Genomic DNA, 23,863 nt, shown 5'->3' with positions numbered 1-23,863 from the left:
CCTGCTAGCCAAACGCGGAAAAGCTCAGCGCCAGTCACGCCCCCCCTTCCTCCCGCTACCTGCAGGGAAGGATTTCTTTTAAGCCACAGGCAAACAGCCCAGTACGAATGGCCATCTCTGTCCCCTTATTTAAATTTCTGAATTTCAACCAGGTTACCATGAACGATATCACTCTCCTGAGAATAACACAGTGAGATAAAGAACAGATGTTGCTTGAATGCCAGCAATCACCAGGACCATATGCACAGGGCTGACTCCAGGCCCCAGCACACCAAGCGCGTGCTTGGGGCGGCATGCCGCGGGGGGGCGCTCTGCCGTTTGTGGGAGGGCGGCAGGCAGCTCTGGTGGACCTCCCGCAGGCGTCCCTGCAGAGGGTCCGCTGGTCCTGTGGCTACGGTGGACTATCCGCAGGCACGCCTGTGGGAGGTCCACCAGAGCCGCGGGACCGGGGAGCGGCAGAGCGCCCCCTGTGGCATGCCTCCGTGCTTGGGGCAGCGAAATGGCTAGAGCCGGCCCTGCATATGCAGCTAGGCTTTGTCATGCAATGATACCAGATTACTTGTTACATGCATGGCGTCCTACCATGGAGGACGGAATAAAGCAGCGCTGCCCCGAAACCTTCTGCAAAGGCTTTTGGAGTACCTCCAGGAAAGCTTCATGGAGATGTCCCTGGAGGATTTCTGCTGCATCCCCAGACATGTTAACAGACTTTTACAGTAACTGTACTGGCCGCGATTGTGTCCCAAGTCCTCAGGGCAAATTAATCATTAAAAAATACTTGCTTTTAAACCATGTCTTATATTTACAAGGTACACTCACCAAAGGTCCCTTCCATGGCTTCATTGTCTGGGATAGTTGCTTGAGAGGGCTGGGAGGGTAATTCCATCAGGGTGAGAGAAAGCTCCTGGCTGTTGGGGACCAACTTGTCCAGAGCCCTGCAATGCTGCCACGTCCTTGCTCTGGACAAGATGCCCAGCCTTCAGCAGAGGAGGGGGAAGCTTGGTGATGCGGGGGGCAGGGTGTTCTCTGTAACTGTGGGGACCTTTCCCATCCTCTCTACAAGCTCGTCCTCCTCATTTTCTCCATCTGCAGAATCCTCAGCCATGGCTGCGATTACCACCCCCACCTCATGGTACCACCAGCATGCATCTGACGAAGTGGGTATTCACCCATGAAAGCTCATGCTCCAAAACGTCTGTTAGTCTATAAGGTGCCACAGGATTCTTTGCTGCTTTTACACCGCCACCTCGGAATCCACGAACAGGGGTGAGGTAGTGGTGGTGGACCCCCCAAGAATTGCATGCAACTCAGCATAGAAGCGGCATGTTTTTGGCCCTGCCCCGGACTTTCCATTTGCTTTTTTGGTTTTCTGGTACGCTTGTCTGAGCTCCTTAACTTTCACAATGCACTATACTGAGTCCCTGGTGTGGCCTCTCTGCATCATGGCCTTGGAAATTTTTTCAAATGTTTTTTCATTTTGTCTTTTGGAACAGAGTTCTGTTGGCACGGAATCCTCTCCCCATATAGCGATCAGATCCAGTACCTCCTGTGCGGTCCATGCTGGAGCTCTTTTTCGATTCTCAGGAGACTGCATTGTTACCTGTGCTGATGAGCTCTGCGTGGTCACCTGTGCTGGTGAGCTCTCCACGCTGGCCAAACAGGAAATGCAATTCAAAAGTTCACGGGGCTTTTCCTGTCTACCTGGCCAGTGCATCCGAGTTCAGATGGCTTTCCAGAGCCGTCACAATGGTGAACTGTGGGATAGCTCCCGGAGGCCAATACTGTCGAATTGCGGCCACGCTAACCCTAATCCGACATGGCAATACCAATTTCAGCGCTACTCCCCTCGTCGGGAAGGAGTACAGAAATTGGTTTTAAGAGCTCTTTATATCAATATAAAGGGCTTCGTTGTGTGGACGGGTGCAGCGTAAAATCAGTTTAACGCTGCTTAATTTGGTATAAATGCGTAGTGTAGACCAGGCCTCAGTGTTCTGTTTCATTATCCTTGATGGCTGCGAGCAAGCTCCAGCTCTGAAATAGCAACGTGGTCTGGGCAGATGCCAAGCAGAGTTCCCTGCTCTAGCTGCTAGTTCGGACTGGAGCTCCTTCCTTGTTCAGGGCACAGTCTAAACTGCTGCCTAGCGGGAACTAAACACCCTAGTAACCCCATATCTCCACTCAGCACAGGCCCCTGCCCCACAAGCTGCACCCCCCACCTGCTTCCAGTGTATTGCCTGGGCTGGCTGAGTGCCATCCAGCCAGTCACTTCCCCTCCGAACCATGCCTGCATGTGCTTGTGCCCCATACTATGCACTTCTGCTTGGCCTGCTCTGACACCTGGTGCCATGGGGCGAGGGTGACAATCCTCAGTGCACTAGTTCCTAGTCCTCCTTAGTTCTGCTGCCTGTGGGGGATATCAATTCCTCCCCGGAGCTGTGAGCCTGGCTGCGTGACTGGCCAATACCCCCATCACTGTCTGCCCCTTCTGCAGTGAGAGAGAGACCCTGGCATGTGCCTGGCTGCAGGGCAGCAGGTTGCAGTCTCCTCCAGAACCAACTTGTCCAGAGCCCTGCAATGCTGCCACGTCCTTGCTCTGGACAAGATGCCCAGCCTTCAGCAGAGGAGGGGGAAGCTTGGTGATGCGGGGGGCAGGGTGTTCTCTGTAACTGTGGGGACCTTTCCCATCCTCATCTGTCCATATGGCATCAACGGTTGCATTATCCAAGGGTCCCTTATTTGACTCTATGATCAGTGCCTCTTCCCTGTTCATTTTGTGTTAGCTGATCTCCTTTGTCACTGCAGTGGCACATTCACTTCTTCCCTGTGCCCCTTGCTGCGTGCTAACTGCCCCTAACCAGGCACAATTGTTGGCAGGACGGGGATTGAATGCCCTGCAGTGTTAATCTCCTCCAGGGAGCAGATTAGTAGGAACCAGGCTGGCTGCTTTCCCTGTTCTTAGAGAGAGACTGAGAACCTCTGTGAGCCAAACTTTTCAGGGGATGACAGAAACCTTCCAATAATTTTGTGTGGGTGGGTCATTTAATGACAGGGGCCTGTGCAGTGAGAAGCAACCAGGCAGGTGGCTGGTTGAGGGGAACAGGAGAGTGCAGTTCACCATGGCTTGATATGCAGATATTTTCTGAGCAGTAGCCCTGCAGCGAAATACCCAGGCTTTGGTTAGGATATAGGAGGGGCTACTCCAGGTGTGTGTGCATGCAATTAATTTCTCCTTACAAGTGCATTGATTTTAGCTGGAGGATTAGTCCTCTTAAGTGCTGGATGAAGGGGGTAAATCTAATCAAAAGGATTTGGGTTCCCAATCCCTATTTATCTGTATGAGGGCAGCTGTGGGCAGGTCTGACTTCCTGTTTCTCTCAATAATAGCAGGTGCCCTCAATTCTGAAGGGGATTTTCTTCCTTTTACAGGTGTAATAGTCTGTTTTTCCATACCCCGTTCCTGTTACTCTAGTCCCTGCCCTCTGTTGGGCATGCGGTTAGTGTGAACTGGGTTCTTCTCCCCCTAATTCTGCCACTGAATTGCTCTTTAGCAAGTTGCGTCCCCTCTCTGTGCCTCAGTTTCCACATCTGATAAATCGGTCATATAGGTGCAAAGGGCACCATCCAAGGAGCGGGCCTTTAGATCACACTGTTGCCTCTTCAGGTTGGGGATTGGGCATCATACAGCGGCTTGTACCCTATGCTTTGGAGGAAGGCAGCAATTCCACCGGTTAGTTAGGTGCCTTTGAGGATCTGGGCTCATATGGCTGTAATATCCTCACTCCTGAGCGGGGCTTTATGCAAATCACCCCCTCTCCTTGTCCATGAGAGATTAGCTCCCTCGGCCGATTCTGGAGAGGGGCTGCGGCACCGGCGGTTTCGACAGCTTTATGATGAGTGATTTATTTTCCCGTTCACAAGCCAACAAAAGGGACAGTTGTAGCGCAGCGAGGGCTGGCTGGGCAGGACTCTTCCCTCCCGAGCCTAAATCCTAGGGCGTGAACAAAGATTTTCTCCTCAACCCCCACCCGGGTCAACACGCCCTCCCCCGTCCATTCATACCCCCTCTCTCCGCCCCTCCGGCGGGGGGAGCCGGCCTCCGGGAGTGTCCCAGCCCAGGCAGACCCCTCCCCGCAGGACGCGGCCAGAAGCCAGCCGAGGGCGGCCGGGCAGAGCGAGCGCCCGGAGCCTGGCGCACGCACACGGGGCAGGAGCCGGTGTCCGCTCGGCGCTGCAGGGAGATGCTGAGGAGGCGGCGGGTCTTCGCCGTGGAGCCGCTCTGGAGCCGAGGTGAGCCCCGCGGAAGGGCTGGGGGAGCCGTGGGCTCTCTCCGCTCCCTTTGCGCCCCGGGGCTTTCCAGCGCCCGTCCATGCGCGCAGCTGGCTCCGGGGTTCCTGCCCCGCTGAGACTCCTCTGCCCGCAGCCGAGAGCGGCCCCGGTTCTCCCCCAGAGCTTCCCCTCTCCACGGGGCGCTCTCTTCTGCCCTGCGCCTCGCAGGGGGTCTCAGTGCCCCCCTGTGCCTACGCCCAGTGCGCCCTGTTAGTAGGGAACGAGTCTGGTCCGCGAGGTGCGGGGCTCCCTGCGGGGGTTCCTGTTCCCCAGACTTTCCCTTGGCCCCGTCACCCCCACGCCAAGCCCTTGTTTCTGGGCGCCTTAGGGAAGGTTCCTGCCTGGGTGCCTTGATGGACGTCCCATTTCTGGGGAGCTTCCTGCTCTGTTTGGGCCTGCAGGCACCCTAGGGCACTCCCTGCTCCGTGCACCCGAATAGCTGTCAATCGGCTTTGGATTTGTTTGCCGTTTGGGCTCTATGCGATCCAGCCCAGGCAAACAAACTGCCCCAAGGCGCAGTGCTCCACATTGCAGCTCCCTCTCTTTGAGGGAAGGGGCGAAGCTAACTTGGTCCAGAATGGGCTTGCCCCTCCCTTAGTTCTGACCTCCCCAGCACAGCGGGCTCCTGGGCTGGTGTTCTTCTGCACTGGGGAAGGGGCTTATGGAAGGCTAGTAGGTGCTAGCGCTTTCTGCTGGAGTTCCTTTGGGGGGTGGGGAAGGGGTGTATTCACAGCACACAAACTGTGCTTCCTTCTGGGGCTCACTCCTTCCTGGGGTACAGGTCTCCAGAGTCATCCCTGACCATGGCTCCTATCAGTGGTTTAGCCCAGAGCAGATGTTTTTCCATTGAGCTAGGCACACTCTTACTTCCAATGTAGTTCAGTTGTTCTCAACCTTTTCCACACCAGAACCCCATGTTACACAGAAACGTGTTTGGGACCCCGCCGTCCATCCATCCAGACAAGGAGTGTAGCTAGGGACCTCTGGAGCAGAGAGGGTAACTGCTCTTTCCACTGCTGTTCTTGACACCTCATGTCAAACATGGCCATGTCTCTCTAGTGCAGCCACTATCCAACTTGCTGGTGAAACCGGTTTTCCGAACCAGTTTAGCGGTGTGCTGGTGTGGACCTGGCTGAGCTCTGGAGACTCAGACCAGCCCATCTGTGGCTTTGTCTGTCCGGCCAGGACTGCTGGCCTCCAGCCGAGATCACAACACAGTCCTGTGAGGAGCAATAACACTTGTGCTGCTCTGTAATTCAGAGTCCCAGAACAATTCCAGTGGGGCTCAGTGCTTTGGGTGTGGGGGGGTTCAGCAGGGGTTTCCTGGATTCTGTTCCTGGCTCTGCCAGTGACTCGCTGCTTGATATGCAGGGTGGGGGTGTCAGTCAATCTCCCTTCTGAGCCTAGCTCTGAGTTCAGCCCTGCCCTATTTCCCCTGGATTATTTTGAACCCTATTTCCTCTTCCAACATGGAAAAGGGGACTCCTCAGAGGGATGGGAAAGACACAGCCATGCAGGGAAAGGAACTAGGATGCAGGCGAGAGGGAGCTGGAAACCATTCATAGCGAGAAGCCAGCAGTGAGTCTCTGAGCTCCCTGCATGGGGGCTGTGTACATGCCACACCTATGTCCAAGTGGAGGTGTGCCATGGACAGCTGACTCAGCTACATACTGGAGGAGGCTAGTGGGTTTGGAACTGATGACAGAACAAGGAGGCTTTCAGTTCTGGTTTATAGGATCAAATCCAACTCAGATCCGTAGTAACTGAAAGCCCTAGTTCAGCTACCAATAGCCACAGGTGTTAGCAGCACACCAAGGCAAAGAACTGAGCAGGCCATGCAGAGCTCCCTCTTGGTCAGCACTGAGGTATGTTGGCAGCATGGACATGTGGAAAGGGCAGGGAGGAAGCTTATTCATCAGTTGCTGGTGCTGGGTCTGTCCTGGGAATAAGGAGATTAGCAGGGCTGTGCTAGCATGATCATTAAATACACGTGTGTGAGAGAGAGAAAGGGTGGCAAGAGGCCCCATGTATCTGTTATAATTTGTTCCCTCCAGTCTTTCCTTGTAAAACTACCTTGTGTATGTACATTCCACCCTACCTTGAAACTGGGGGTGGAGCTAACAGTCCTGCGGGCTGATGGAAATATTTGAGAATTACTGGAATTTGTATAAAAATGTCCCTGCAAGGTGGTTTTTTTTTGGCCATTAATTGCAAAGTTGTTGTTTAAAGGAAATGAGGAGTGCTGCAGATTTAACTGCTGCTTGTCTGATTGGGCATTAATCTGCTTGCCAGTCCTACATGCATTTGCCTTTTGTTTGCATGTGCTGTTTAGGTATCTGTCTTATCTTGCTCAAAAACCAATAGGCTCTTGATAATCTGCAGTGTATGGTATAAATGAAATCTTGGTCTTGTGCCACTTCTGTTTTGGTCAGGATACTTCCTGGAATGTGAGGCAAATGTGGTGCGGTCTAGTGGACCGAGCATGAAACCAGAGTCCAGGAATTCATGAGTTGGTGCATGACCTTGGGCAAGTTACTTAACCTTTCTAGTATCTCTGTCTTAGCTCAGCTGACTCACAACACCTTGTGAGGCAATTATTGACTGTTCAGACATAGCTCTGGCATTGAACCATGCATCTTCAAAGCAAACTATTGTAGTAGCATTGTTTGTGTATGATTAACTACATAAAGAACTAGCTGAGAAGCCATCCTGTAATGGGGTGCAAACAAGAACTTATGTGGATGTGTTGGATAGTCTATGTATCCAGGTGTGGCCCTACATCTTGGTCTCTAGACACAAATTCTGTCCTCCCTGCCTGTGAGGATTAAATCAGCCCAATGCAGGGCTCTCAGGAAGGGAGAGAGGCCCTCCCATAAGACCAACTCTAACAGACAAGATACTCAAATCTGGGCTCTGCCGGTGACTTGTTCTCTCTCCAAAAGGGATGGAAAAGGGGTTTCCATCAGCTGCCACAGCCCGGGCCCCACACTAGGCTCAGCACAATGCCATGCGTGACCTGTACCATGACATGCGCTTGACCACAGCCAACTCCTATGTTTCAGACATAGGTGTCGATAAAGCTAGATATCTAAATCAATGTTTAGGGCTTGTCTACATGGGGTGTCTTCCACTCCCAGTATATCTGGAGTTAAGCTAATTCGGCATAAATCTGTCCATATGTGAAACTAATCCAGAATTGTTAATCTGCTTTAAATTCACACCCTACCTTATTCCAGTTTAGCTTTCATGTGTAGACAAGCCCTGAGTGATCTAACCCACTTTTCAGATGTGCTGAGCACCTGCAGCTCTGTCTGAAGTGGGAGCAGGACACTTGTCAGTTCTGGAAGATCTAGCCCAGGAGTCAGAAACCTTTCAGAAGTGTTGTGCTCAGTCTTCATTTATTCACTCTAATTTAAGGTTTTGCGTGCCAGTAATACATGTTAACGTTTTTAGAAGGCCTCTTTGTGTAAGTCTATAATATATAACTCAACTATTGTTGTGTGTAAAGTAGATAAGGCTTTTAAAATGTTTAAGAAGCTTCATTTAAAATTAAATTAAAATGCAGAGCCCCTCAGACCGGTGGCCAGGACCTGGGCAGTGTGAGTGCCACTGAAAATCAGCTTGCGTGCTGCCTTCAGCACAAGTGCCATAGGTTGCCTACCCCTGATCTAGCCATTTACTCAGGGTCCTATCTGTTGATCTAATTACTTAGCTTTGTAGATGCTCAAGTTTGAAATGTTGGTGTCTGTGTGGTTGTTTCTCCTCCTCCTCTGTCCAGATTTAAGATTTGTTCTTAGTTCGTAGTAATCTTAAGAGTAATACTTTTGCTTAAGGAAGGAGCTGAAATAAGGGAATTCGGAGAGCTCTTTTTGCTAAAACAAGGAGAGGTGTGTGAAATAAACTGGTGTCCTAGTAGATGCACAGTTGGGAAAGTAACTGAAATACTTTCCTCATGGATTGTATCTTCTAAATGGACAACCTACCCTAAATTCTCAATGGCTGAGGGACAATCTTCACTCATTGCTATATTTGCTTTCCACAACCAACTCTCTGTATAACTTTTCATGAGTGATGTACCCGAACTCTTGGCTGCTAATATCTAAACCGTATTCTTAAATTTATTCACCTACATTTGGGTTATTGCTGATTATGCACTATATGTATCTTATGACTTTAAAAACAAACTTTGTATTGGTGGGTAATCTAAGCACTACACCCTGATGTACAGACACTCTTTTCTTAACCTGTGTACTATATCATTTTTTAACGTTAGTTTTAATAACATATTAAAATCTGAAATCCATGTGGCTGGTTGGTTGTCCCAAAGCCACTCTTGACCCCTAAACCATCACATTGGCCCATGGGTGGGGTCAGCGGGTGGAAAGGCTTCTTAACAGATAGCTAGACCATCTGGAGGGCTTCCTCCCATGTAGCACCTGGGGGCATGTGCAACTGCCAGCGCTTGTGGCTCAAAGCCTAGATCCACCTGTCCGGCAGCATGGGAATGAAAGCTTGTCTATCTGGTCTTGGAGGATCTTCTTTCTGGGCCCCTCCCCTCACTTCCTGACACTTTCACACTGTGGGTTTTGGGCACCTGTGATGGGAGGAGATATGAGACTGCAATTTACAAGTGAGTCTTGCTAGTTACACTGGGTGCAATTATTGCAAGGTGATGGCAGATGCATTCCTGCCTGTGTCTCACGTAGATAAGCAGTTGACCCAGCTATCTCACTGCTGGGCCCTCCCCAGGCAATGCAGCATCCATCCATCAGGGGAACTGAACCCAGCCCAGCTGCACAGATAAGTGTCTTTGGCCTCTAATGTTCCCAGGATGCCAGAGAAGGGGGGAGGAATGGTGTTGGTTTCTAGAAACATTCCCTGCTGGGGGGCTCTGGGGCAGGCCCAGTCTCTGGGGATCAGGGAAGGGTAATATTGCCTGCTCTGAAGGTGGATGTGGCAGCAGCAGAGAGGCCGATCCCAAGCCGTTGTCTCCCCTAGCAGAGACCTGGCCTTGTGGCTTTAAGCCGTGTGTTGCGTGGGAAACGGCATCTTGTCTCCCAGCAGAAAGTGGGTGACTTGTATTCTCTGGGCAGTGGCTGGAGACTGTGAGTCAGGCCCCCACCTGAGGAGCTGGCTGTGCTGACCCCAGTGTGGGGCACGGGCTATGTCGGCCAATGGAAGCCCCTTTTCCATCCCTGCTGGAGAGAGAACGAATCCCTGGCAGAGCCCAGATTGGGGCACCTTAGTGGCTGGGTTAGTCTTATGGGAGGGCATCTCTCCCTTTCTAAGAGGCCTGCGTTGGGCTGACTTACCCTCGCAGGCAGGGAGGATGGGATTTGCATCCTCATGGAACCCGTTAACGCTGCAGTGGATCGTGCTTTCCACCTGGCCTCCACAGGATAGTGCTGGGCTCTGTGTTGCTGGCAGGTCTGTTCCCTCTGGCTTCCCTGATCAGGCTGGGGTATGTTGTCCCTAGTCCAGAGGTGGTAAGTTACGGCCCTTGGGCTACATCTGGCCCATGGGACCCTCCTGCCTGGCCCCTGAGCTCCAGCCCCAGGAGGCTCACCCCGGCCCCTCCCCTGCTGTTCCCCCTGGCCAGCAGCCTCAGCTCGCTCCGCCACCAGCGCAATGCTCTGGGCAGTGGGGCTGCAAGCTCCTGGGGCAGCGCAGCTGCAGAGCCTGGCCTGACCCGGTGCTCTGAGCTGTGTGGTGGTGTGGCTGGCTCCCAGCGGGCAGCGCTGCTGGCTGTCCTGGTGCTCTGGGCAGCGCAGCTCTAGTGCCACCAGCCACCTGTGCTCCAGGCAGCGCGGTAAGAGGATGGGAAGCAGGGGGGTGGGGTGGATAGAGGGCAGGGGAGTTTGGGGTGGTGGTCAAGGGGTGGGGGTGCGGATAGGGGTTGGGGCAGTCAGAGGGCAGGGAATGGGGATTGAATGGGGGCAAGGATCCCAGGGGGGCAGTCAAGAAGGAGGGGGGGTTGGATGGGGCAGTGGGGGACAGTCAGGGTCAGGGGTTTCAGGAGACAGGGAAAGGGGTGGTGGGATGGGGCAGTCAGGAATGAGGGCGGGGGTTGGATAGGGCGGAGGGGGGCAGTCAGGGGTAGGAGTTCCGGGGGCGGTCAGGGGACAGGGAGTGTGTGGGGGTGGATGGGGCAGGGTCCTGGGGGGGGGCCATGAGAGGGCGAGAATCGAGGGGTGGATAGGGGTTGGGGGGCTTGGCCACTCCTGGCTGTCTCGGGAGGCACAGCCTCCCCTAACCGGTCATCTATACAAATTCCGAAACCCGATGAGTCCTCAGGCCAAAAAGTTTGTCCGCCCCTGCCCTAGTCAGTATCCCTAATAGCGGTGGGGAGGGCGACTTGTGTGTGCTAGTGGCAAGGGAAGTGTAGAAACAGGGCTCTTAAATCCTGGTGCCTGCTGACAGCGTGAGGAGTGGGGCAGGGACAGCTGTGCTGATCGGGGAAGTTATCGCTCTGTGCAGCAGGGCTGTGGTGTCCAAATGAAAGCACCAGCTGCTGACAACCCTTGAGCCAGCACCCTTCCCTGGACTGGAGGACACTTAACCCTCTCATGGAGTGACGTGGTGAGAGTGGCAGTTTCAGCGGAGCCTTGGCTCGCTCAGCGCCAAGGAATGCGGTTTGGGCCTGGTGCCAGGAGGGAGCTGTTTACAAAGAGCTTCTGCAATGCAATTCACAAAGGACCTGGGATCTGGGTCGGGCCCCAGGGGATGTTTCCAGGGAGACTTGGGATGCGCAGGGCTGTCAGATGCGTGCTTGGCAATAGGCTGCAAAATGCAGAATGAATCCACCAGTCTGGGTGTAAGAACCTGAGGTCAAAGGATCCCAATTACTAACCCAGCTGCTGGGGGAGGGCTGGGGTCACAGTGCAGGGAGATGGATGCAGCTTCCAGGGAAATGGCGAGTGACCCTCTCTGAGCTGCCCTTGCAGAAACTAGCTCAGACCTCTGTGTTCTGCAGCCAGGGACAAGGCAGGATCCATCCCTGCTGCCCACTCCAGTCACAAATGTCCCAGGCACCAGCAGCTCCCATCCCTCTCGGAGAGGGTCCCGCAGCCAGGTGGCTCTCTGTTGGGAAAGTGTTCCCTGATAACTCTTGTGCCTCCAGCTCATCTCCCCAACATATCTGCAGACAGTTACTGTGTCCTCTACCTCTAATGCACACGCCTCCCAGGACTTCATGAAGGGTTGTGCTCTGGCTTGGAGGAGGTGAGGTCCCAGGCCAGGGGAAAGGACAGTGACTCAGGGCAGCTTGAGTCCCTACACCTGTGGTTTGCCTGGGAGGCTGGAAAACCTAGAGATGGGTGGGGGATGGAGGAGGGAGAGCCTTGCGTTTTCACAGTGGACTTTTTTGTAGGAGCAGACCCTAAAGCTGAGAGCAAGGGGCGGTGGGTGGAGGAGGTGGATGGAGAGAGAGGACTCTACCCTTGGTCCAAGTGGTGTGAGTCCGAAGGGGAAGCAGAGGAGCTGGCTCTGGATGACGGTGGACTGCTGTAGCCCTGAGGCAATGCAGTAGGATACTAATGCTTCGGACTGCGCCTGGGCTGAGCTGTTCATGGGAAGGGCTGGGGTGATGGTAGAGGTGGATTTTGTTCCTTAAACAGCTTAGCTGAGCCACAGCTTGGGGGTGGAGTGGAGGATTAAAGGAGGGGACAGGAGGGTGGGTGTCTTCCTTGTCTCCCTGGGGTGTTTCTCTTTATCAAGCGGCCCAAAGTTATTCAGGAGAGGGCTGAGACAGGACATGCTGCATGGAAGTGCATCGGCAGAGCTGTGTGGGAGGCCCAGAAATGGACTAACAGCAGGGGGCTGTCAGGGTATCAAGGGTGCATCAGCAGAGCTGGAATGGGGACCTCAGATCTGGGAGATGAGGTTTCTCAGTAAAGCCAGGTGGGAGTCACTAGTCAGGAAGAGCAGGGTAGAGCTGTGGGAGTGCACCGGGCTGGAATAGCTGGGGAGCTGTGGGTCAGGACTGAGGCGCTGGCAAAGCTGCAGGTCAGGATTAGCAGCGTGGGGTGGGGGAGGCTTGCACACAGCTGGCCGACTGGTTCCGGGTAGAACGATGCTTTCAGTGAGGGCTAGATTGACACACACCTTGTAAAAGGAGGGGAGCAGGGGCAGGGGACTGCAGTGGCCGGCCCCTGATGTCCCAAGGACTACGGAGATGCATGTGCTTGTCTTTACCCTTTGCACAAACTTCCATGGTGAACTCCCCCTGCCCCCCCCACACGCAGAGCGCGTTTCTCCCTGAAACTCCCCGCCCGCCTGAATCACCAGGAGCTGCCTTGTTCTTGGAATTCACATGGAGCAATAAGGGATAGGCATGGGGCAGGGAAGAAGGCTGGAGTTGGGGGAGGGCTTGCCGGCTGGGCAGGTACCATATTCGAATAGCCACAGGTAAGGAGGAGACAGGGCTGCGGTGCTCTGGAGGAGGGATGGAGCCAGCCTCTCTGACAGTGCATCTCCCTTCCCTCGCAGATGGCGCACGGAAGCCCTGGGAGAGCTGTGTGGTGTTAACCTCGGCCAGCGTCTACCGCAAGCTGCAGGAAGCCTCCGGAGAGAGCACGGATCCCGCTCCCGAGCCACAGCGGGGCAGCAGAATGAGCGGCGAGCTGGGCCTATGGGGCCCGGCTGGGTCGCCGACGGAGCCTGGCCTCCCCAACCAGCTGGGCCTCTTCCCCAAGAGCGGGCGGCTCCTCAAGTCAGAGTCAGAGGACTCCGGGGTGGAGATGGCCGGCAACGAGAACTCACCCTCCACCCCGCTGGGCTCAGAGAGCAGCTTCTCTCTGGACTGTCTTGATGGGTTCCAGCCCTCCACTGCAGACTCTGCTGCCAGTGACCCAGAGGAGGGCTGCCCCGAAGGAGAGGGGCCAGAGGAGCCAGACCCTCTCCGGGAGCGGGCCTACCTCCGGAACCTGTCGGTCAGCAAGAAGCTGGCCCAGGTGCTGCAGCGCTCCCGGAAGCTCCATGCGCCCAGCCGCTCTCCCAAGCCGCTCGGCCGGAAGAGCCTGAGCCTGGTGGAACTGGAGCTGTTGGTCTCCTATGGCTTGCAGGGGCTGAGCGGAAAAGAGGGGGCTGCAGAGGGACACAGCCAAGCCCTCTCCAGCCACCGGAGCCTAGAGGAGCAGATCACTGAGTCCTGTGGAGAGGAGGCAGAGGAGGAGGTGAGTGCCAGGAACAGGCTTCCTTGTGGTTCAATAGGGGCTGGCTGGAGTGGAGACGAAGGACAACTCCCTCCTCCCCCCACCCCAGACCTGTAGCAACTGGACTGACTTCCAGCAGGTGTGGCCTCTATGGGGCCAATGGGTTAAGAGACATTGTGGTTCTGTATGGAGCAGCAGCCTCATGTTGATGCCATAGTGTAAAGGTAGCAGCAGCTGAAACACAGCTCCCTGGGTGATGTGATGTGGTCTGGGCCGCAGGCACTGCTGCAAGGAAACCTGTGTGCTCTCCCCTGCACTGGGGGCAGGGAAGACAAGATGGCTATCTCCCCGCCACCTCTAGCCCATTTTGTCACAGGCAGGGTGTGGTGGTTTCAGATAGGGAAACGCTCCACATTTCCATCCCATGACACAAGCACGTGGAAGTGCCTCTAATTAGATTGTGGTGTCATCACTGCTCCTGTGATGACTAAGCTGGGATGCTCCAAGTGGTGTGGACAGAAGCTGGGCTGGTTGTAAGTGGAACTGGGCCAATAACTGACTTTCCAGTTTGCTGGCAGTACAAAGAGTGGGGAAAAAATTAGTTTGGGGTCAAAGGAAACGTTTGGTTTTGATGTCAAGGTTTTGTATTTTTGAAACTAAATGGAAGGAAATTTCAGGGAAAAAAAGTCGTTCTGAATTGAGACGAGGAGGGGAGGTAATATATTTTATTGAGCCAACTTCTGTTGGTGAAAGAGACAAGTTCTGAGCTGCACAGAGCTCTTCTTCAAGCTCCTCTGCCTCCCCCACCTTGACTGTCTGTCTCCTATCCTGGGACCTACGCAGCTACAACATCACAGCAAACAATTTTCAGTTGAATCATTTTGACTTTTTTGTTTGGAATTTTGTTGTCCATCTCACCATCCATTGTGATTCCTGCGGCCCCCTCTCTCCCCCCCAAAACAACACCCCCCAGCACCCCCTATTCAAGGCGCTGTCTCGGAGTTGCTGAATCTGCATGTCCACGTTTTGGCTGAAGGTGTTGCCCGACTATAGTCATGAGGTTTCACCTGGCTCCTATGTCCAAGCATCCTGGTGATTCCTATCCTGAGATGTAGTGCCCTCTGGTCATGTGACCTCTGTTCTCTTTGGCATGGAGGCAGTGCCAGTTCCCCCTGTAGGGCTAGCCTGTGGGTCATTGAAAGGGAATTTGCTGGGATCCTGTCTGCGTTGTCCCCCGCCCCCCAGCTGCTTTGCTGGTGCACCTGCCCCTCTCCAGAGCGCTCATTCCAGGGTCCCAAAGCCATGTGCTGGTCCATGCAGCATGGCCTGCTTGATGCATGCTTGCAATGACTCATTAGGGCTATTGCTAATGAGCTGAGGTGTAGGGCTCTTAGGCCTTACATCTGTGCCTGGCTCTGCTGGGTTAGTGGCAGTGTGGGGAGAGGCCAACTGGCCCCATCTCCTCTCACTCACTCCAGGTGGGTTGGCTCCTCCTTTGCCCCTTAGAGGTCCCAGGATGTCTGTGGGGCCTGTCCAATGTACAGAGCCCTCTGGGGATGCTGTAGTCCCTCGCCCTGCATTTGTTGGTGGATAGTGGCATGTTGGGGTCATTCCCCAGGGCCGGTGCAAGAAAGTTTCGCACCCTAGGCGAAACTTCTCCCTTGCGCCACCCACCCCAGCTAACCACACCCTCCGCGGCAGCTAACTCTGCCCCCATCAGAGCCCCCCCCACGGCAGCTAACTCAGCCCCCAACCCGGGGAGCCTGCTGCCCCCCGACCCCCGTGGCAGCTAACTCCGCCCAGGGAGGCCCCCAGGCCCACAGAAGTTAACCCTGCCTGGGTAGCCCACTCCAGCTCACCTCAGCTCCGCCTCCTCCGCTGAGCACGCCGGTGTCGCTCTAATTTTCCTCCCTTCCCAGGCTTGCGGCACCGATTGGAGGAGACTTAGAGCTCGGGCTGTGTGCTCAGTGGAGGAGGCAGAGTGGAGGTGATCTGGGGCGGGAGGCGGTTCCCCTGTGCGCCCCCCCACCGTTACTGTGGGCAGCCCGCCCCAGCTCACCTCCACTCCACCTCCTCGCCTGAGCGGGCTTGTAGGTGCCCTCTACCACTAAGGGTCCTAGGCGGCCGCCTAGTTTGCCTAGTGCTTGCACCGGCCCCGCATCCCCTGCTCTGACTGCCAGGGTGAGGGGCAGCTCCTACAGGCTAGGTGAGGGTGGCAGTGGGGCTGGGAGCTGGTGGCAGCAGTGGGGAGGAAGTTTTGATGCTTTATAGCTATCGATAACCCTCACCATCTTCCTGGGAGATCCTGTAACTGCTACAGGTTGAGGAAACTGAGACAGAGAGAACCAAAGGAACTCGCCCAAGGTCTGTGGCTGTGGGACTGACTGTCAGTCCATAGAGCCAGCTGGGTTGCTGTGAGCCATGGGGAAGTACCGTACAGCTGCAGGGGAACAGTGAGATGGGATGGGGGTCAATGAGACCCCCCCACCCTTGGGCTTTGAGGGGCCAGGATACCACTAGGCCGAGCAGATGAGATCCTGTGTTGCCAGACAGAACAGCCCGCTGCTGGAACTCCTCCCTGCTCCTCTCCCCTTCACCCTGTGGGGGCAGCTTTCCAGCCCCCTGCTAAGCAGTTCCCCAGGCAGGAGTAGCGCTGTGCAATCCCTTCCCAGCCCGAGACCCCCTTCCAGCCCAGCTGCTGAGACTATCCAGTGTCTGGGGCCTTCCAGAGGCTGGGCGTCTGCCAGGGGGGTTGGGACACAAGAAGGCTGGGTAGATACGGAGAGGCCCATTGGCTCCCCACAGCCCCTCGGACTAGAAGCACAGGATCTGTGGGAGTCTGCTGGGCTTCCCTGCCTGGGCTGGTCAGTGGCCGGAGCTCTGGCCTGTCACCTGGAGACACCGAAGCTCAGTGTTGCAGGCTGCATTCCAGGGCTTGGTCCAAGGGCCAGAGGCCAATGGCAGTGGCAGGATACAGGTGCCATGCGGACACACAGATGCTGGACCCATTGACCTGAGATGGGATTGCCTGGCTGAGAGGAGCTATTGGGTGGGGAAAAGGCTTCTGCTCTATGGACTTTGTGCTTCCCATCAGTATAACAGGGGGCTTGTACTTCCAGCTGACGTGGCAGCAGGCAGAGCACTGCTGTAAGGGAAGTTCACAACCTCCCAGTAAGCAAAGGGGGGCAGTGACATGAGGGAATGTAACCTTCATTCGGCCCCAACCCCAATTACACAGTGAAGTGTTTAACCACCCTCTGAATGCAACCTGTCCTCTGCTGTGATGTGTCCGTCCACAGTTCTGTCCCTCCCCGGTGCAGTGCATCTGTGCGCTGCTCTGTGCTGGGAAGTGGGAGGAGGTGTAGGGCTTGGGTGTCTCTGTAGGTCCCGGAACGATGAGGCTGGACTCTGCCAACTCCTGCAGCTTTGGCTCCTTGCTTGCCCTTAGAACTGAATAAGCCCTGAGCCCCATCTCCTCTTGGATCATCCCTGGCATAGATCCGATTTCCCCCCCACTCCAAAAAATCCACAAACGACCCACTCTCCCCATGTTTGGAGACGGATGGAGCCAGCCTGCATTAGGCATAATTGGGGATGTCCTAGTTTCATAATCTGGTTTAAACCCCTTAAACAGCTGCTATCTCTCTAGCTACCTCTCCAGAGCGTGTGTGGCTGGGGAAGTGCCAGCAGTCAGGGGGCTAGGGGTTGGAAGAAATCTGACTGTGCCCCCAGCCCTCCCCTGGGAGTCCTGCAAATCCAGATCTCTGGCTAGGTGCTTCGCTCTGCCCTGACCTACCCCAGAAGGGTGTATTGTGGCGTGTTCATGGCATGGACCCACTGTGGGAGAGGCCGGAGGCGGCTGCATCAGCTTTTCACATTGGTGCTGTTCTTGGGGAGGCCAGTGTGGGGTCTGGAAGCCAGGAACTGATGCAGAGGACATTGCAGTCTGAACACAGCTCCGGTTGGGAGGGTTCTGATCTGTCCCATCCTGGCCACACCATGCAGATCGTCCCCAGCTGTGTGTTTCTAGTGCACTCTCTGTGGGATGGGTCCCCTCTAGTGAATAGCCCCTCCATGGACCTCTCCTCACCCTGCCTCCCAGGTTACTGCATTTGTTTCTGGGCTCCTTGACCCCTTGGAAGACGTTGACAAACTGGGAGGAGCAACAAGTGCTGCCCTGGCTGAAGCGACTGAGAGCTGCAGGTCGTGCCCTGTCCCCAACGATGCCTGTGCCTGACGCTCTGTGCTGTGTCATCCCCCAGGTGCGGAGAGACCTCTCTTTAACCCTCCCAGGCCAGGGCCTGCGCTACCTGGAGCACATCTGCCTGATGCTGGAGAAGATTGCCCAACTGCAGCAGGCCAACCTGCAGCTCCAGCAGCAGCAGAAGGTGATGGAGAGCCAGCTGTGGGGCCAGCAGGCTGAGAACGTAAGGCTGGCCATGTGGGGGTGGGGGCGGCACAGGGGAATGGGCATGGCTAGGAACCAGGGTGGGAGGGCAGTGGCTAGGTCTTACCATTCCTTGAGAGGATGCAGCTGCTTGTCTAGTTGTATCCCCCGGAAAGGGGCGCTGTACATCTTGCAGTTGTGTGATCCCCTTGGAGGAAGGTGGGGTGTGTGTGTGGGTCCTCTGTCCTCTTAGATCTCCAGCCATGGTGGGGCTGTCTCAGATACACCTCTACCTCAATATAACGCTACCCGATATAACGCGGTATAGCAGCGCTCCGGGGGGTAGGGCTGCGCACTCTAGTTGATCAAAGCAAGTTTCACCTATAACACAGTAAGATTTTTTTGGTCCCCGAGGACAGTGTTATATCGAGGTAAAGGTGTACTTTGGAGGAAGAGGGGGAAGGTGGGTCTTTCCTGGATTTTGGGATTCCTTTTGCCATGAGGGTGGGGGTGGGAATGACTAGGAGTTTCCCCTCACCCCCCAAATCCCTGCAGTTGCTTTTTTCACTCCATGCATCCTCTCTGCCTGGCAGGCAGAGCCCTCTGAGGAGAGGCCATGCAGAGCCCCAGAAGAGCAGGGGCTGTCCCAGCCAGAGCCTGAGAACAGGGCGGAGGTGGAAATGCAGGAAGAGGATTTGCCTCTGGACTCTTGGAGGCCCCACCCCTTCAGGGCGCGTTTGGCCTCAGACACTGGGGTGCTCCAGGACCTGACCAGGAGCTCAGGTGAGTGAGCCCGGCTTGAGTAGCAGCCCTAAGTCCCAATCCCTTCCCCTGCAAGTCCTGGCGGCAAGGAGCTCCCAACTTGTGCCGGGGGGGGAGGGAGAGAACCCCTCCCTCTCTGCACCCCTGAAATTAATGAGACCCATGCTGTGCAAATTGAATGTCCTCGCTGGAGCGGCTCATTCCTTGGGGAGGGGGACAGGGCTGCTGCTAAGGATTTCTCCACTCTCCTGTCAATATGCCCCCCCCTTCCAATCTGGCAGCAGCTTCCCCACTGGCCAGCTTTCTCCCTGTAGGGCACTGCCCCATGCCCCCTTGGGGCTGGGTGTGCTGCCTCCGCTGGCCTGGGAAGAGCAAGATCCCAGACCAGGAAGTCTATCTCCCACCCCCACTCCGGTAAATGCCAAGCACAGGGTCTCTGGCATTAAAAAGGTCTGGGCTCTGAAATTAAGCATGGTGAATGATGACTGAGGCTTTTCCCAGGTGGATATGCAACTCTGAAACCATTAAAGCAGGGAGTACTGACCCGACTCTGCCCATGTGGTGCTGGCCCTAGTGCTAGATGGCCTGGCTTCTCTCCCGGGGGCTGCATCTGGGCTGGTCGCTTTAACTCAGCAGATAATGGGTGCTGATGCTGTCTCTTCCCTGCAGAGAATGAGCCAGTCTGCTCCAGGAAGACAGCAATGCACTGCGTCAGCTCACCTACCCTGCTGGATCAACCGGACTGGGGAGCCCATACCCTACCGCCAAACATGAGACCCAGGGTAAGTTTCATGCCCTGCAGAGCAGGGATGGGGGGGAGGGGAGGGAGAAAAAAAGGATCCCCTACGAATTCCATGTGAATCATCCTGATGCTGTGACGGCCCTGTATGTGCATCTAGTTCTGGTGCCCTTCCTTACCTGTGGTGGGCTGGCACTTACCCAGTGTGTCTAACTCTTATTGCCAGAAGCTAGGAATGGGCGACGGGATGGATCGCTTGATGATGACCTGTTCTGTTCATTCCCTCTGTGGCACCTGGCGTTGGCCACTGTCGGAAGACAGGATACTGGGCTAGATGGACCTTTGGTCTGACCCAGTGTGTCCGTTTTTATATTCTCTCTCCTGGTGCTGCTTGCTAAGCAGCTCTGCAACCGAGAGTAGCGCTGTGCAATGCCTGCCTAGCCTGATCCCCGCCCTCTCTATTTCCAGCAGTTGCAGGGGAAGTGGCTTTTTGGAAATGCTTCCTGACAGGCAGCAGCTGAGACTCTTGTTTATCCCTTCCCCACCACTCTACCCGGGGAGAGGTTTGGGGTTCCTCTGCACCTCCCAGAGGGAAAGCCCTTCTTTCTGCCCTGTCCATGTCTCCTGAGGGAGAGTTATCCCTGAGAACGGGGGTTGGGTGTTCGAGTGCCAGGGCTTTGGCTTGCCCCTACGTGGCAGGAGAAGCCGCTGCCCTCACTCCTGCCTTCCTTCACCGCTGCTGTCACTCTTCCTCTCAGAACGACCGCTCACACTGGGGGAAAGTCAAAGTGCTGATCAACAGGATCACCAGGAAATCCATCCGGGCCAGCGAGCCATCTCTGTTCGGGGAGTCTGCCGTCGACAGCAGACACTGTAGGTAAGGCTGCCCTAGCCTAGAGACTGAGCAGGGAAGAGAAGGCAGTTCTTTGTGAATAGACTGCTGGGAAAGCCCTGCAGACCTTCACCCCAGCTTGGGTACAGATGGGGGAGAGGCAGGGCAGGTTCCCTGTGATGCCCAGCCATGCTGGAGGGAGCCCAAGAGGGGAGTCAGTCTCCATGGCCCACTTGATACATGGCCTCTCTGCTGAGGAGGCCAACAAGGGTACCAGGTTGTCCTATCTGTGATGCACAGATTCCAAGGCCAGAAGGGACCATTCTGATACCAGTCTGACCTCCGGCCTGCCTAGCGCAGGCCAGAGAAGGTCTCCAGAATAAACCCTAGAGCAGATCTCTTTTAAAAAAAAAACACATCAAATCTTGATTGGAGAACTCGAGATTAAAAATGTACCCCTGATTTCCAGTTGAAATTTGTCTAGCTACAACCATCAGTCATTGAATTGTGTTAGACCTTCCTCTGCTCGATGGCAAGACTATTAAATATTTGTTCCCCCTGTTGATACTTAAACTGTGATCAAGTCACCTCTTCACCTGCTCTGTGTTAAGCTAAATACATGGCGCTCCCCAAGTCTGACACTAGAAGGCAGGCTTTCTAATCCTTTAGTGGTTCTCGATTCTTCTCTGCACTCTCTCTCTCCAATTTACCAACATCTTTCTTGTGGGCAAGTGGCCCCTAGAACTTGTTTCACCCAGGCCACCAAGCCATCAGCAGGTGGGAGATCTCTCCTTGGTCGTCACCACCACACCAGGACCTAGGGATGGGAGGCCCCATGTGCCATTCCCCCGCAGCCAGCTATTTCCCCCCAGGAGCGCCCCCTCCTGAGAGGATTGTATATGCTGCCTCTCCCTCCAGCTGCCTAAGAATGAAACTGTGTACTGGGCAGGTGCCAGCAACTGGGACCCTGGGAGCAGCAGTGTGGCAGAAGGAGCAAGGCATGAGCTGTTCATGGTACAGAGAGCCTGGGTATGAGTCAAGGGGAGAAAAGAAGCTGAAACCACTGCCCTCTAGTGGTGCAGTTGGAGAAGTGCCTCCCAAACCATCTGCCCTGGGTAGGGCAATGTGGCTGTCTCTCTGCAACAGGGACTGAAAGGAGTGGCTGAGGGAGAACTGAAGGGGACAGCTGTTTCTCCCTGCCCCGTGCCTCTTCAAGCTTATGATAGGGTGGCAATGTATGGCTGGGATCCAAAGAACTATGGGCGTAATTTGCTGGCTGATCTGGGCTTTGACAGGGGAGCACGTTGCCCCACATTGGTATATGGTGTCCCCAGCCTGACGTTTTCCACCCCCTGCTCTTCCCTTGCAGTCTGGAGGCTTCACTGGAGAAGCAAGGCTCCCACCCCAGGAGGAGCTTCCTGCCAGCACTGGGGGTGAAGAAACACCACTCGAAAACCCTCTCTGTGCGTTGAGTGCCCTGAGGCTGTGGGAACCTCTTGGAGACATGAAGGATTTAAAGCTGCTGAGTCTTCCCTGCAATGAGCAGGGGAGCAGTACACACGCTCCATGAAGGGTCCCCTTCATCCCACTGCCCCCTCAACGTTGGTTTGGATTGCCTAGTCTCACCTGCTTTGATGAGGTTGATGGGATTTCTGGCCCTTCTGTGGAAAAAGGGTGTTGCTCTGTCGTCTGTTCCTGTAGAGCTATGACATCGAAGCCAAGCAGCTGTGGATCAAGCCTGCTTAGACATGCATGCTCTCCCTACTAACCACTCGTGGTGGGCATGTGTAGGAGGCTCGTTCCTCCATTGAGGCAGGTCCTCAAGGAACCTGGTTTAGCCCCAGCGGGTTCTGGTGTCTGTTTCCATGCCCCCTGCCCCACACATACACACACACCCTTGCCCAGCATCTCCCCCGGGTATGTCTGTCTTCAGCTGGCTGGTTCTGAAATCTTGCTACTTCCTTGCTTGCAGTGTGCTGCTGCAGAAGCTAGGAGGCGCTCTCACTGCTAGGTGACTCTCTCCCACTACCGTTGTCCTCTTGTGACTGCAGGCAGCTCCAAGGCTGCTCTTGGTATCAGGGTAACAAGGAGCATTGACCACTGGGCCGCTCTCCTGCGAACCTTAACTGAACTATGGGGCTGACCTGGGTGCCACTGGAAGTCTCCCTTCCTCCTGAGGGGATGTCCGTCCATGCTCCTGTTCTGTTCAAACCCCTGCCTAGGCTGGGATTCCAACTCTGGGGGTCTCTGCACAGCAGTGAGAAATCCCCGGCATTGTCGAATGTGAACTAATTCATCTGACTGCTTAGTCCACCGCTACTAGCACCTGGTCATTTTGTAAATTCACCAGTGTATTTGTATGTAATGTATTTATATGGCCTCATGGAGAGAGGTGCTTATGGAGGCTGATGGATTCTTAGACACTTAAAAAAATAAACTACCACTGAGTTTTGCATCCTGAATTGTAAAGCGAGAGGTGGGGGCATCCTTCTCACGCCCCCATGCTACTGGGCAGTAAGTTGGCCAGTGGGGAGTCTGTGCATGCAGGGCCTTTGGGGGTCACTGTGCATGCAGTGGGGAGTATGTGCACTGTCCTGGCAGCTTGTTGGTATCCATCTACCATGCAGGAGTCCCAGGATCCTCACTCTCATGCTCTGGCCTGTCAATATTGGGGAGATAACAGCTTGGCCTAAGAGACCAGTGCAGCATGAAGTGCCACGTGCCAGCTGAGCCAGCCCCTCTGCTAGGGCAAGGGATGAGTTGGTCACCCAGTGTCAGCCTCATGAAGGCTTTGTGACCTAGCCATACTCTCTGGCCGCAGAGGAGTCTGCGTGGGAGTGGTACTGGGGACAAATCAGCAGTGTGGCACGTAGGGAGTAACACGCGTAGTGGAAAGGTAACCAAAGGAGGTGAGCTAAAGATCCAGGCTGCATGGAGGACACTAATCAGGAATCTCTTCAGAGGTGATGAAAAATGCATGGAGCAGAACTGCACAGGAATCAAGAGAAGATGCATTTGTGACCATGCTCTTAATGCTGAATGCCCACGTCTTCCAGGATCCAAGGATGTGGGGTACCTGGAGTAGGGTCAGCCTCAGCACTGCCTCCTGTCCTGTATATTCCTGTGTTGCTTCTGTCTCCTACTTACTCCCCTTTGGCATCACGGATACCTGTAACTCCTGATACTTAGCATTTATAGAGCACTTACCAGTGCTTTTCAGATGTAAGAGTGGCCGTACTGGGTCAGACCAAAGGTCCATCTAGCCCAGTATCCTGTCTTCCGACAGTGGCCAGTGCCAACTTCCCCAGAGGAAATGAGCAGAACAGATAATCACCAAGTGATCCATCCCCTGTCACTCATTCCCAGCTTCTGGCAAACAGAGGCTAGGGACACCATCCTCGCCCATCTGGCTAAAAGCCATTGATTGACCTGTCCTCCATGAACTTATGTAGTTCTTTTTTGAACTCTGTTATACACTTGACCTTCACAACATCCTCTGGCAAGGAGTTCCACAGGCTGACTGTGCATGGTATGAAAAAATACTTCCTTATGTTTGTTTTAAACCTGCTGCCTATTCATTTCATTTGGTAACCTCTAATTCTTGTATTATGAGAAGGAGTGTAAATAACTATTTACTTTCTCCAAACCAGTTGTGATTGTATAGA

At 54.8% G+C, this 23,863-nt stretch overlaps 1 protein-coding gene across 1 annotated transcript; it reads left to right on the top strand.

Moving 5' to 3' along the window:
- The first annotated feature begins 4,172 nt into the window (after positions 1-4,172).
- Positions 4,173-22,646, top strand: C2H8orf58 (chromosome 2 C8orf58 homolog). Its single transcript, XM_030549521.1, has 7 exons — positions 4,173-4,287; positions 12,814-13,499; positions 17,741-17,905; positions 18,459-18,648; positions 19,297-19,409; positions 20,125-20,243; positions 21,568-22,646. The coding sequence occupies exons 1-7, from the start codon at positions 4,239-4,241 to the stop codon at positions 21,668-21,670; spliced, it is 1,425 nt and encodes a 474-aa protein (XP_030405381.1). The 5' UTR covers positions 4,173-4,238; the 3' UTR covers positions 21,671-22,646.
- The last annotated feature ends 1,217 nt before the right edge of the window (positions 22,647-23,863 follow it).

The sequence above is a fragment of the Gopherus evgoodei genome, chromosome 2, assembly GCF_007399415.2.
Source record: "Gopherus evgoodei ecotype Sinaloan lineage chromosome 2, rGopEvg1_v1.p, whole genome shotgun sequence".
Taxonomy (NCBI): Eukaryota; Metazoa; Chordata; order Testudines; family Testudinidae; genus Gopherus; species Gopherus evgoodei.
This window is presented reverse-complemented; position numbering and strand designations above follow the sequence as displayed.